Source organism: Elgaria multicarinata, chromosome 5, assembly GCF_023053635.1.
Source record: "Elgaria multicarinata webbii isolate HBS135686 ecotype San Diego chromosome 5, rElgMul1.1.pri, whole genome shotgun sequence".
NCBI classification, from domain to species: domain Eukaryota; kingdom Metazoa; phylum Chordata; class Lepidosauria; order Squamata; family Anguidae; genus Elgaria; species Elgaria multicarinata.
In genome coordinates, this window is record NC_086175.1 from 132,388,887 (window position 1) to 132,402,976 (window position 14,090).

The window sequence follows — 14,090 nt, forward strand, 5'->3', positions numbered from 1 at the left end:
CCTTTTTAATCCCGCCCTTCCTCTAAGGAGTTTTGTTGTTGCCGTTTATTCGTTCGGTCGCTTCCGACTCTTTGTGACTTCATGGACCAGCCCACACCAGAGCTTTCTGTCGGCCGTTGCCACCCCCAGCTCCCCCAAGGTCGAGTCCTTCACCTCCAGAATATCATCCCTCCATCTTGCCCTTGGTCGGCCCCTCTTCCTTTTGCCTTCCACTTTCCCTAGCATCAGCCTCTTCTCCAGAGTGTCCTGTCTTCTCATTATGTGGCCAAAGTACTTCAGTTTTGCCTTTAATACCATTCCCTCAAGTGAGCAGTCTGGCTTTATTTCCTGGAACATGGACTGCTTTGATCTTCTTGCGGTCCAAGGCGCTCTCAAAATTTTCCTCCAACGCCACAGTTCAAAAGCATCTCTCTTCCTTCGTTCAGCCTTCTTTATGGTCCAGCTCTTGCAGCCATAGGTTACTACGGAGAATACCACTGCTTTAACTATGCGGACCTTTGTTGTTTAACTATGCAACAGCTATTACTTTCTCTCCCCTCCATTCATCTTCACAACAACCCTGTGAGGTAGGTTGAGAGCTAGTGCCTGGCCTCAGGTCACTCAGGGAATTCCATGGCTGTGGGGCTGGGATGAGCGGGGAGGGGGGATTTGAATTGAAGCCTCCCTGGAATCTTTCCATGCCATTTCTATTTTGCCCCTCTTTGTAACAGCGTCTTTCCTTGTGTGCCATTTGGCTGATTTCAGCGGGCCAAGGAAAGGCACGGAGCCTGCAGCCAAAGGAGTTTGCAAAACAGTTGCCGGTTAAGAAGAGCTTCTCCCGGTGACCTGGAGCAAAAGCAGACACCTTCCTGGATGGGGTGGCGGACAAATAAAACCTGCCGATGAAGGTTCATGCAGAAGCGACCCTTTCAGTACAAAAGAACCACCCACCCCATCACCCACCCCTGCTCCTGGAGAGCTGCCATCCTTGCATTGTCAGATTTCTGGCAAACAGGCTGGAAAAGGCCACTGATGAAATCTTTATAAAGGTGCAACATTTCAGACAGCTAAAAAAAGAAGGGAGTTGAAGGAAGGAAGATGCACGAGGCTGTTGGGGGGGGCATGCAAGCTGTTTCACTCCGATGTCAAGGGTGTTTCAAGCAAGTCTGTAACCGCTTGGGTGGGGGCAGTGGGGTGCTGCAGCAGCCGGACCCCTCCGTGATAGCCTAGGTGCCTCCCTGCAATTTTCAGCTTGCCTTTAAAAAAAGAAACTTGTAAGACAGCCACAATCCAACTCAGATGGGCAGCGCACTCCCCTACTCCCAAGGCAGGCAACCTGGTGCCTTCTAGATGTAGACTCATAGAATTGTAGAGATGGAAGGGGCCTCTAAGGCCATCAAGTCCAACCCCCTGTTCCATGCAGGAATCCACCCTAAAGCATCCCTGACAAATGGTTGTCCAGCTGCTTCTTGAAGGCTTCGAGGGTGGGAGAGCCCACCACCTCCCTAGGTCATGGGCTCCATTGTCATACTACAATGGATTGGACTACAACTCCCATGAGCTTCTGCCAGCTGAACCAATAGCTGGGGATTGTGGAAGAGAGTTGCAGGTTGCCTACTCCTGTAACCTAGTCTGATCTATTGTAGTTTCCCATTCATCCTACATAAGTTTCGATGCGTTTGGTATCTCAGCTTGCTGCTATAAATGGTAAATATGGACGTTTACCCCCGCAGGCTCTACTTACAGGTAGGGGTGGGTGGGGATGCTTGCTATTTTAGGCAGCAAGACTGAAGTGATCTTCTAGAGTAGAATTCTCTTCCCCTCCTTATTGTTTTACTATGATTTTATTAGATTGTAAGCCTATGCGGCAGAGTCTTGCTATTTACTGTTTTACTCTGTACGGCACCATGTACATTGATGGTGCTATATAAATAAATAAATAAATAAATAAATAATAATAATAATAATAATAATAATAACAGCCCTTCCATGTAGCAAGGTCACCCATCAGAAGACTTACTACTTAGGAGTAAGTTCCCCAGTTTGCATTTTCAGATAGAATCATAGAATAGCAGAGTTGGAAGGGGCCTACAAGGCCATCGAGTCCAACCCCCTGCTCAAAGCAGGGATCCACCCTAAAGCATCCCTGACAGATGGTTGTCCTGTCAGGGATGCTTGAGGGTGCATGGTAAGCTTCTCTTGGCTCCTCTGATTTAATGCTTGGCTTCTGTTGTTGCCCCTGTTCCCCCAGTCTGGTATGGTAATATTGGTTTCCCACGGTTGCTGCTTTTATGGGGGTTGTTGTTAGATATGTTTTTAAATACTGAATGGTGTGTAACAGTCTTCTGCACCCTAGAATCATAGAATAGTAGAGTTGGAAGGGGCCTATAAGGCCATCAAGTCCAACCCCCTGTAACAGTCTTCTGCACCCTGATGCCCTCCAAATGTTTTGGACTACAACTCCCACTCAAAAGCATTTGGAGGCTGCTACTTTGGAGAAGGCCCTTTTCCGTGGTGCCTCCCCCCCAATTATGGAATGATCTCAGAATAGTTGTTTTAAATGGATATTGTTGTTTTTATGCTTTTGATGCTTTTGTATATTTGTTTTTAATGTTCACTGTTTTTAACTTTTGTAAACTGTCCAGAGAGCTTCAGCTATGGGGTAGTATATAAATGCAATAAATATTTAAAATAAATAAATCGGAGCCACTGGTGCACTGAAATTAGCATCCTCCTGGGTCTTCAGCCTTGCAGCCTTTTTATTTCCAATGCTTTTAATAATAACAAAAAGAGTGCCTCTGAGAACATGCAGAGGTCCTGAGTCTTGCACAAGAGGATCTTCGGCTGCTTAGACAAGCTGATTTTGCCAAGGTGCCCGCATCTCTCTGCATGGAAAGGCAGGTGTGTGTGTGTGTGTGTGTGTGTGTGTGTGTGTGTGTGTTGTATTTTGCCACCACAAGAGCTTTCCGGATTACACCCCCCTTCCTTCGAGTGAGCAGAGCAAAGGGAAAGGGGACCCCTCCCCAAGAGAAACAGGGGGCGGGGGAGGGGGAGGAAAGCACACACGCGGGTTCTTAAAGGGCTCGGGTGGAAAGTTGCGCCCGTTGGCACCGAAGGTTTCCCAGTGGCATCGCGTTCCTTTCATTTGCTTCGTGTAAGCCGTAACTGGCTCCGTTCACGTGTATGGAGGGAGGGGAAAGGGTGGCGTGCGGCATAGCGGTGCCCTGTGCCTCAAGGCCCCCGTTCCCAGAGGTCCGGGATGGGGCAGAACCTCTTGGCTTCTCCTGCCCCCTAGACAGCTCCAAGGGGGGGAGGGATCGGGCCAAGATCCTGACCCTCCGAAGGGAGGGCCGCACTCAGCCAAGGCTCCCTTCGGGGTGGGGTGGGGGGCGGCTGCCAGCGCTGGTTCAGAGATGCACCCCGCCGCAGACGGCTGGTTTTCGCGGGCTCCTTCGAAGGCAGGACGCCCTCGGCAGTCCGCGGGCCAATCTCAGCCCGCCTCCCTCCCTCCCTCTCTCCGTGCAACCTCCAGCCAGAAGCCACCTGCCCATCCGTGGGGCGAGCCCCTCCTCCTCCTCCCCACCCCTCCTCCCTCCCTCCCTCCGCCGTCCGGGCGAGGCGCCACCAACCTGCCAGCCAGAGCGGCGAAGCCGAGCGCGAGCCAGCCGCGTCCCTCCGAGGGGATCCCGCCCTCCCCGTGGCCGGAGCCGACTTGGGAAAGCCCCCGCCTCGCCGCCCGCCTCGCCGGCCCGGGGCCCTCCTCCTCCTCCGCCGCCGCCATGAGCCGGGGCGCCGGGGCCCGCCGCTCGCCCGCTGCCGCCGCCGCCGTCTAAGGCTCGGCGCCTCGCCCCGCCGCGGGGATGCCCAGGCGGGGATAGCATGGCCCGGCGCCTGGCTGGCCACCCCGGACGGACCCCGCCGCCGCCGCCGCCGCCGCTGCTGCTGCTGGCCGAGATGCTGCTGCTTCTGCCGCCGCTGCTGCAGGCGGGCCGGGGCTGCCCGACGTGCTGCTGCTTCGCCACGCCGGACACGGTGCAGTGCCGCTACGTGCGCCTGCTGGAGCCGCCGGCCGACCTGCCGCGCGCCGTGCGCAACCTCTCCATCGCCGGCGGCAACCTGACGGTGCTGCGCGCCGCCGCCTTCGCCGGGGGCTGGGCGCCGGGGGGCCGGGAGGCGGCGGCGCGGCCGCTGGCCCAGCTGACGCTGCTGGTGCTCACGCACGACCGCATCGCGGCGCTGGAGGAGGCGGCCTTCGCGGGCCTGCCGGCGCTGGCCACGCTGGACCTGAGCCACAACCCGCTGCGCGCCGTGGCGCCGGGCGCCTTCGCCGCCTGCGGCCGCCTGCGCACGCTGCGCCTCAACCAGGCGCTGCCGCCGGCCCCGGGCGCCGCGGCCGAGCTGCTGCTGGGCGGCGCGCTGCGCAACCTCAGCCTGGCGCGCCTGGAGCTGGCCGGCAACCGGCTGCGCGAGCTGCCGCCCGCCGCCGCGCTGCCGCCGGGCCTGGAGGAGCTGGACGTGCGCAACAACTCGCTGCGGGCGCCGCGGCCCGAGCGCCTCGACGGGCTGGCGCGGCTGCGGCTGCTGCTGGCCGCCAACCCGCTGCACTGCGACTGCGCCTCCCTGCGGCCGCTGCTGGCCTGGCGGCGCAACGCCACGTGGCGGGCGCCGGACGCGCGCGGCCTGCGCTGCGCCTCGCCGCCGCCGCTGCGGGACGCGCCGGTGCTGCGCCTGCGGGCCGCGCAGCTGGGCTGCCCCGACGGCGACGCCGACGACGAGGCCTGGGGGCTGCCGGAGCCCGACGGCGCCGGGCAGGAGCAGCTGGAGACGGCCTCCTACGTCTTCTTCGGCGTCGTCCTGGCGCTCATCGGCGTCGTCTTCCTCATGGTGCTCTACCTCAACCGGAAAGGCATCAAGCGCTGGCTCAACAACCTGCGGGAGGCCTGCCGGGACCAGATGGAGGGCTACCATTACCGCTACGAACAGGACAGCGACCCGCGGCGGGCCGGCCCCGGGGACCTCTGAGGCTGGGCCTGGAAGCGCTGCATCCCCACCCCCACCCCCACTTTCAGACTTGACCTCCCTCCCTCCTTTCTGGGCTTCCAAAATCCGGAGGGGGGGGCAGAAATACGCATCACCCAGCTTTGGCAGACCCCTTTTGGCATCCTACCCATTTGGAAGGGGTGGGGACCACCCTGGGCAGGGGGCAGAAGATGAAAAGAACAGCGGGGTGGGGGGCGGGCAGAAATACCCATCACCCAGCTTTGGCAGACTGTTCACCCCCCCCCAAAAAAAATCCTACCCGTTTGGAAGGGCTGGAGACCACCGTGGGCAGGGGGCAGAAGATGAAAAGAACAGCAAGAGCTCTGTTGCACTGGATCGGAACAAAGGGTGTCCTTCCAGCCTAGCGTTTATTGTGACTGCAGTGGCCCAGCAGCACATCCCACCCATGTTCCCCAGCAACTGGTGTACATCGGGACCAGTAGCCGTTGATGGCCTTCTTCTCCATGAATTTGCCACGTCCCTTTTTAAAGCCGTCCAAATGGGTGGCCGTCATGGCCCATAGTTTGACTGAGCTGTGTGAAGAAGACCTTCCTCTGATGTGTCCTGAATCAGCTTCGTGGGATGACCCCACTGGGTTCTAGTAGGTATAGAGAGGGAGGAAAATGCCCCCCCCACAGTCTCCACACCACGTCTTTCCCCTCCAAATCCAAGGGTGTCTTCTCCCACTTCCAGACTTCGATATTCCATGGGGCAGGGACTTTCAACCCCCTGCAGACCTTTCAGGCACTCAAAATCCAGCGTCCCGTGGGCCACATGGACACCCCTACAACATCCCCCACCCCACCCCAGACAGGGGAGATGCCACATTTCCAGAGTGCAGGGTCACCCTATCACCCAGCTTTGTAAGTGCCGGTACATCCTGGAATGTGTATCTATGGGGGGTGGGGGATAGCTGCCCAGGGCTCCAAGTTCCCAGGGACCATCTATACCAGCCTTCCTCAACCTGGTGCCCTCTAGATACGCTAGATTGCAACTCATCTGGAGGGCACCAGATTGGGGTTAAATGCACCCCAAAACACCCCCTCTTCCAACACCCCCCACAAATAATTCTACCCCACTTCTGCTCTGGACCCATTGCATGGCTAGGGTGGGACCTTTGCCCCACTCCTTACTAAACAACCCTATTTCTATTGGGGGGGGGGGAACGGGGATGTTAAGGGTAGTTTATCCACCCACTCCATTCTTCTCTGCCCCCAAATAGGGAAAACGCTGCAATTGAGTGCAGATTTACCTGGAAAGGGAGCCCTCTTGAACACCGTGGGGCTTACTTCCAAGTAAATACAGGACTGGACTGTGAGATTGCCGCTTCTCCAAATGTTTTGTGAACCGGCCAGATAGCTCCGGCTATTGGGCGGTATAGAAATGTAATAAATAAATAAATGGGGAAAACGTTGGATTTTAATTCCAACATAAATTCATGCCAATGAATGTATTTGATATCCACGGTCCAGGATGTACGTAGGTCTGTTTAACTTTTTTTTTAAAAAAATGGTAAAATTCATCTTTGTCGGCCCTATGTAAAATTGACTGGGGGAATTTGATGTTTAGCTATACAGGTGACAGATCAGGGGTCAACATACCATGACTTCCCACGTTTGAGACAAGCCCTGCCATCCCCAGATATAATATAGAAGAGGTGGGACTGGTGCTCCTAATTTCATCTTTCCAATCCTCCCCTATTGATGTCTTCTAGTGCCCCAAACTGAAGTGGTCAAGAGCATCTCCTGTTGCCAAAGCAAATTTAGGGGTGCCTGATTACCCCACCTTCTCTGCCCTTGCCTAGCAGGGACCTCTTCACTTACACCAACCCCTCAGAGTGTAAAAATAGGAGTATAAAAATGTTCAGGATCTTCTGATGTAGCATTAACCGTGGAATATTCAGGACCTGATTCCTGACAGACCTCTGAGCTTCAGGGAACAACATGTGTGTGTGTGTGTGCGCGTGTGTAGCAGAATAATCTTTTCCCAGAACATCAACACTATTATGCGGTCCCAGAACATGAATGTCTCCAGGTCCCATTGAAATCAACAAGATTGTTCCAGAGTCCGCAGTCGACAGCTTGCAGATCTGTCCTGCAATTCTAGAAAATTTGTTACATGCGGCCGTCTTCAAGCAGCTTACTTCTGGAGTAGGCTGATTGATTTCTGTATAGCTACTCCATCAGTAAATGGATTTAAGATGGCAGCTTCATTGCCTTTAAGATCCCGGCACTGGGGTCCCTGGAATAATCAGTCAGAGAGAGAGAAGATAAAGGTCCCTCTTGCTCTTTCCACAGTCGCTGCCTTCCCCTGGGGACTATAGTCTTCTGTGTGTAAGGAAGTGTGTGTGTGGTAGCAGCAGGGGGGCAGGGGGGGGACATGGAAATCCCTCCGAAACTTGTGTTTTCTTCAAGAAATCAAGAAACCACGTCCCCTTTATCCTTTGCACAGAACTTTTCCTCTGGCAAAACCAGTTTTCGTTGGCCAAAAGCAAGCGTGGATTTCTGACGGCTGCCTTGACCTGCCGGATCCTTGTCCTGGACCAAAGCCATTCCCTTGGGGTGAGTTTGCACTTTGCAAGCGGCTGGACGGGTCCACTGGGTCCGGACTCTTCTCTCTCTTTCATCCACCTGGATTCCGCGGGGACCCTGCACCCAGTTGAAACAGACTCCGCTCCCCACCCCACCCACCCCTTTTATTATTTCTGTTCTGCAGACACCTGGGGTTCAGGGGATGCAACATGGGATGCAGAAAATGTACGAAGGAAGAACTTGACAGGCACGAGAGGATGTAATTTTCTCTTTGGTTTTGTTTGACAAAATCCATGGGGTTTTGATCCCCCCCCCTTTCCCCCGCCTAAGGCACAAGATAATGCAAACATACGACAGTGACGATTCCTCCGGCCAGGCAGGCTTAACTTTATCTGCATGTTTCTGAAGCATGCAGAAACAACTACTTTCCCAAGTGTTGAAGTATTAAGACGACTTAGATTAGGGCTTGTTTCGCTGATCTTTATATCGGGCGAAAAGTGCTCATTCTAGTTCTACCTTCCACAGGTTTGCTTTAGAACAGTGCCTGTTAGAGTTAGTCTCTGCCTAGAGCAGCCTTCCTCAACCTGGGGCGCTCCAGATGTGTTGGACTGCACCTCCCAGAATGCCCCAGCCAGCTGGGGCATTCTGGGAGTTGTAGTCCAACACATCTGGAGCGCCCCAGGTTGAGGAAGGCTGGCCTAGAGCAAAGACATTGAAACTTGCATCTCTTAACTGTATTGTATTTTTTCTATAAAGCTTATTGCAATAATTTCAGAATATTCTCGGCTGTTGCAGAGTTATTCCTTTTACCCTTGTGTGTGTGTGTGTGCAGAAGTTCGTTGTAGATGTAAACCCACCTCCCTGCAAGCCACAGTTTGCAAATCGAGAACTGGATTCAGGAATACGTTCTTCTTTCCCTGCCATCTCCGGTGAATTTTCCCTCTTCCTTCTCTTCTTGGTGTTAACCATGGTTTCACACTGCATGAGCAATGAGGCAAACTGCAGTTCTCTCATAAAAAGAGTGAACTCTAAACTGTGGTCTGTTTGAAATGGGTTTGCAAACCAGGATTATGTTGGAACCTGTTTTGCATCAATCCTTGCAAATGTGTGTTGATTACGTTGATGCAAATGTGACTCAAATCCATGATTAACATCAGAAAGGGAATGGAGGGGAGCGGAATTGCTGCAGAGAGGTGCATTCACCAGGCTGCCTGGCTCCCAGTTTGCAAACCGTGGTTAGTAGGGCACTGATATCACATCTGCATCAGTCCTATTATTGCGAATGCTGCAAAGGGAAACGCAATACCAGCAACATTTCCTGTAGAAAGATCTGTTTGGGATGGGGTGAGAATTTTGTTTCAGTTTGGTTGCGCTGAGAATTTTCCAAAATTTGCAAAGTTCTCCATATTTGGGACAAAAAACCGTTGAGATTAAAACCGTTCAGATGTGGGAGAAACTGAAACTGACAAATTTGCCTATTGATGGCTTTGCTCTGAAAAGTTTGGGTTTGAGTCCCTGTGTACCCAGAGCTGAATTAGGGTTGCTTTCTTTTCTTTTCTTTTTTCTTTTCCTGGCAGGCTTCCCATCTTTAGCATTTGCACGCCAGGCACGCCAGGGTCTTCTCCATTGTGCCTATTCAATTCACAGATGGGTGGACATTTCATTTCAGTTTGCTTTTGGTAAGATTTTACCAACCTTTGCAAAGTTCTTCATATTCGGGAGGGAAAAAACTTGAGAGAGAGAGTGTGTGTGTGTGTGTGTGTGTGTGTGTGTGTGTGTGTGTGTGTTTAAAAAATCCAGTGTGTAAGAAAGCAAAACTGACAGATTTAGCCATCACAAGCGATTCACTCGTGCACGGATTGAGCGTTTTACGTAGAGTTAAGAAGAAACACCCAGACCTGCATACAGTGGAGGCTGGTGTCTCTGATGTCAGTGGGGCAGTGAGTCCGCTCCGAGTTTCAGTTAGAGCTCTAAAGGATCTCTCCAGGGTGCTTCAGAGTCCTGACTGAAACACAGAGCGGATTCGCAGCCCCACTGGCATACGAGCCACCAACCTCCACTGGCTTTGTCATTAGAGGGATCACAATCAGTTCCCTGCTTCGTCCTTCAGCAGAGCAAATTGCGGGCAACTCAAGTGAGAATACGGGCACCATAGCCCAGCTTCCTTCTGTTACTGGCAAACAGGTGATCCCAGAGAGCCAGTCCTGGGCCACTGCCTGCTGTATAGCTCCATGACTCCAATGTCAACGGGTCAGTGAATCGGCTCCGCGTTTTAGTCAGAACTCCAAAGGTGTGACGGAAAACATTTCTGCTTTAAAAGCACTTTAGACAACTCCTTTAAAGTTCTGACTGAAACCCAGAGCGGATTCACTGCCCCACGGACATTAGAGCCACCAGCCTCCACCGCCTGCACACCAGATCATTTCAGGGTGAAGACAGAGTGGTCATGGCAGAGTTCTGTACTTGCCCTGTAAACCCTGTTTCAGCAGCAGGGATACCAAGTTGGCCACTAGATCAGTGGCACGCTGCCCATGTCGATCCTCCATTTCGGTCTTCCCACCACACATAGGCAGGCTGACCATTTTTCTAAATTGAAAAACTGTGTTTATGTACATATGTGGGAACGACCAAGAGTCTTGTGGCACCTTAAATACTAACAAATTGTTTGTGGTGTAATCTTTCATGTGCGATAACCCCCTTCATCAGATGGACGGACTATTATGGAGAGTTTCAGGTTTATGTACGAAACGTGCGTTAGAGGTGGCAGGAAGAATTATAAGCGGAGAGGTTAGAAGGGAATGTCATGCCAAAAGTGACAATAGCGTTACTAACAGCATCATTCACAGTGCAGTTGTGGCTGGTAACACAAACATCCCGGCACCAGGAAAGCCAGTTAACATATGTAGTGTGAGATATATATATATAAGTCCTTTATCCTGATTCAGGCCTCTGGTGATAGAATTAAACTTTTTGATGAATTCAGCAGTCGCTCACTTTAATCTCCCTTTGAAGTGTCCTGGGAGGCGAAGTATTCTCCAACTGGTTTCTGAATATTGCCAAGTTCACAAACCAGTGTGAGAACACTTCGTCAACTGCTTAGAGATGTCTTTTGACGTGGTAAATGGTACATAGATTGATTAAAGAAATAAATACACGGGGCATAAAAGAACTGAAACTCTTCATAACACTTCATGCATCTGATGAAGCGGACTATAATCCACAAAAGTTTACGCTACAATAAATGTGTTGATCGTTAAGGTCCCGCGAGTCTCTGGTTTTTGCTGCAATAGACTTATCACAGCTACCCTGTGGAAGTTGTATGTATGTGACCAGCTTTCCCTAAAAGCAAAAGGCATGTTTAAAGCCAACTGCAACGCTGCTCCAGGGATGAAGTGATGGTATGTTGCTGATAGCACGGGCGCTAGCCAGTTGCTGCCAACCACAGCTGGCTTTTCCATGACTCCACCTGAACTCTGCTGAACTCTCCTTAACCCTTCCCATGCCAGCTATGGTGCCCCTACAACTTCTGGCTTCCTTTAACCCCCACCAGTAATGCAGACGCATGTGTCTCTTATAAAACTGCCTTGTGGGGGGAGGAGTTTTCATGCTGGAAATGGCTGGCAGGGAAATTTGCAGATGACACAAAATTGGGTGGGATAGCTAATACCCTGGAAGAAAGAAACAAACTTCAAAGTGATCTTGATAGGCTGGAGTGCTGGGCTGAAAACAACAGAATGAAATTTAATAGGGATAATGCCAAGTTCTACATCTAGGAAATAGAAACCAAATGCACAGTTACAAGATGGGGGATACTTGGCTCAGCAATACTACAAATGAGAAGCATCTTGCGATTGTTGTAGATCGCAAGCTGAATATGAGCCAAAAGTGCGATATGGCTGCAAGAAAGGCAAATGCTATTTTGGGCTGCATTGATAGAAGTATAGCTTACAAATCACGTGAGGTACTGGTTCCTCTCTATTCGGCTCTGCTTAAGCCTCATCTAGAGTATTGCGTTCAGTTCTGGGCACCACAAATCAAGAAGGATGCAGACAAGCTGGAGCGTGTTCAGAGGAGGGCAACCAGGGTGATCAGGGGTCTGGAAACAAAGCCCTGTGAGGAGAGACTGAAAGAACTGGGCATGTTTAGCCTGGAGAAGAGAAGATGGAGGGGAGACATGAGAGCACTCTTCAAATACTTAAAAGGTTGTCACACAGAGGAGGGCCAGGATCTCTTCTCAATCCTCCCAGAGTGCAGGACACGGAAGAACGGGCTCAAGTTACAGGAAGCCCGATTCCAGCTGGACATCAGGAAAAACTTCCTGACTGTTAGAGCAGTACAACAACGGAACCAGTTACCTAGGGAGGTTGTGGGCTCTTCCACACTAGAGGCCTTCAAGAGGCAGCTGGGGAACCATCTGTCAGGGATGCTTTAGGGTGGATTCCTGCATTGAGCAGGGGGTTGGACTCAATGGCCTTGTAGGCCCCTTCCAACTCTGCTATTCTATGATTCTTTGAAAGGGTTAAGCACTCCCTCCATCACCTCCCCAGAGCAGTTTGCAAAGGACAAAGAGCTGCTGGAGCTTCATGAAGTTACAGGGTGTCACTTGCCCTTTGGGGCCAAACTGGGTGCGACTGTCTTCCCCAGGTTTATGCTTTGCTGACTACCCCCCCCCCCCCGAGCTGCTTTGAAGTTCTGGGAGAGGGTGAACATTGCTCCAGGAGTTCACGTTTAATCATGTAAATTGCACTCCCCTCCTCTGCTATTAACTCCTGGAACGGGGACAGAAACAGTATCTATTTCCACCTATGATTCTACTCCTGAAAAGAAAAGCGTTATTTGCTAGCACACAGTGAAAGCACAGAAAACTGGAATTGGCGTCGTATTAATTGGTTGGTTGATTTTGTACGCTGCTGCCTTTTTACCAAGAAAAATGGTACTCAGACATTTTCTATAGAAAATGTAGAGCCGGTCCTGCCATGCAGCAGGGTGAAGCGATTTTCTTCAGGCGGCATGAAGTGGGCGGAGGTGACTTTTGGAATCTGCTTCAGGCAGCAAAATGTTTGGGGATGGCACTGAGAGACTTTCAGCTTTCTTTTCTTTAATTTTATTTATTTATTTATTTACAATATTCAAAATTTTGGAGCGGTGTACAAGATAAAATAAAAACAGAATAAAACACCTTAAAATAGATTTTAAAAGAAGCAAAATAAAAAATTAACCGTGGCTGGTCATTAAGGAAAGGCTTTGTGGAACAAAGCTGTTTTCAGGAGGTGCCGGAAGGAATACAAAGTTGGCGCCTGCCTGACCTCCAGAGATGGAATTCCAATAGGAGGGGGGCCACCACGCTGAAGGCTCTTCCCCTGGTGGTCTCCAATCGGAGGATGGATCTATGTGGAACCACCAGGAGCAGGACCTTGGATGACCTCAGTGACCGGGCAGGTTGGTAGGGGAGGAGGCGCTCTCTCGGGTATCCTGGTCCCAAGTTGTTTAAGGCTTTGTAAACCTGGGTTGGTAGTGAATTGGCAAACAGTGAAGTTCCTTTCATGTTTCTAGTCCTTAAGGAGTTGGAACAGTGTGAGCATCACCTGGTGAGACGTCCTGTATCAGTCTTTGCTCTTAAGCAAGATGAATAATGGAAAAAGGCGCACAGGAACGCCTGCAGATTTAATTATTCTTAGGGTAGACCAGTGGTTCCCAAAGTGGGCGGTACCGCCCCCTTGGGGGGGATTGCATAGGGGGGCATTAAGAGGCAAGGGGGTGGCAGGGGGGCGCTAAAAGAGGCAAAGGGGCGGCAGGGGGGCACTCAAGGTGGTCTTTTCCGAGAAGCACCTCTCCAGAAGGTCTTAAAACCCAGGGACATTTTTATGGGAGAAGGTAGTTTGGTCCCAAGCCATATAGGGGAAAAATCCACACATGAATTAATACCGTTTAAGAAGAGTTCTTTTAATGGTGAATTGAAATGTTTCAAAAGCACCAAAACGGTAATGAAGAGACATACCCTGCTTGGTGTGCCCCGCCACGCCGGCTGCAAAACAGAGGCGTTCTCTCTCTTTTCCCTCCCTACCTCCCTCTGCAAGCCTGGGGCGGGTGTTTCGGATTTTGAATAAATATTCAATTAATTGTTACTGTTTTGAATTTTATTGTTATTATCTTCCTTAGTGGGTCATTGAGAATGGCTATTCTGAATAATGATTTTTATAGTGTAGGGTAGGAGGCACTGGGCATGAGTTTGTGGAACCAAGGGGGTGGGGACCTGAAAAAGTTTGGGAACCACTGGGGTAGACCAAGGGACTTGGTGGCATAGAATTTAGAATTTGTTTTGTCTTAAGCATGGATCACACTGGAGAGGCCGGAACAGATTTTACTATTTGGAGACGCTCCCTATGGGGGTGAAATCCAAGGAACCCACCCACTGGTGCGGAGGGAGCGTAACATGCTGGTGTGTGCCCAAAGGGATGTGGCCGTAGTTGCCATCCGTAGCCACCGGGTCTGCCTGTGCCCTTTGGAACTTCCTGTGAACCAGGCACAGATGTCCTCTGA

The 14,090-nt window shown here is 51.5% G+C and overlaps 1 protein-coding gene across 1 annotated transcript; it reads left to right on the forward strand.

Annotated features, from left to right (window-relative positions):
- The first annotated feature begins 1,692 nt into the window (after nucleotides 1-1,692).
- Nucleotides 1,693-5,001, forward strand: TPBGL (trophoblast glycoprotein like). Its single transcript, XM_063127749.1, has 2 exons — nucleotides 1,693-1,725; nucleotides 3,964-5,001. The coding sequence occupies exons 1-2, from the start codon at nucleotides 1,693-1,695 to the stop codon at nucleotides 4,999-5,001; spliced, it is 1,071 nt and encodes a 356-aa protein (XP_062983819.1).
- The last annotated feature ends 9,089 nt before the right edge of the window (nucleotides 5,002-14,090 follow it).

Excerpts from the sequence above, each read along its gene's own strand:
- TPBGL (XM_063127749.1), top strand. The coding sequence starts at position 1,693 with ATGGACGTTTACCCCCGCAGGCTCTACTTACAG. Across the intron at positions 1,726-3,963 it reads CCCGCAGGCTCTACTTACAG|GCGGGCCGGGGCTGCCCGAC; the intron begins GTAGGGGTGGGT and ends CCGCTGCTGCAG.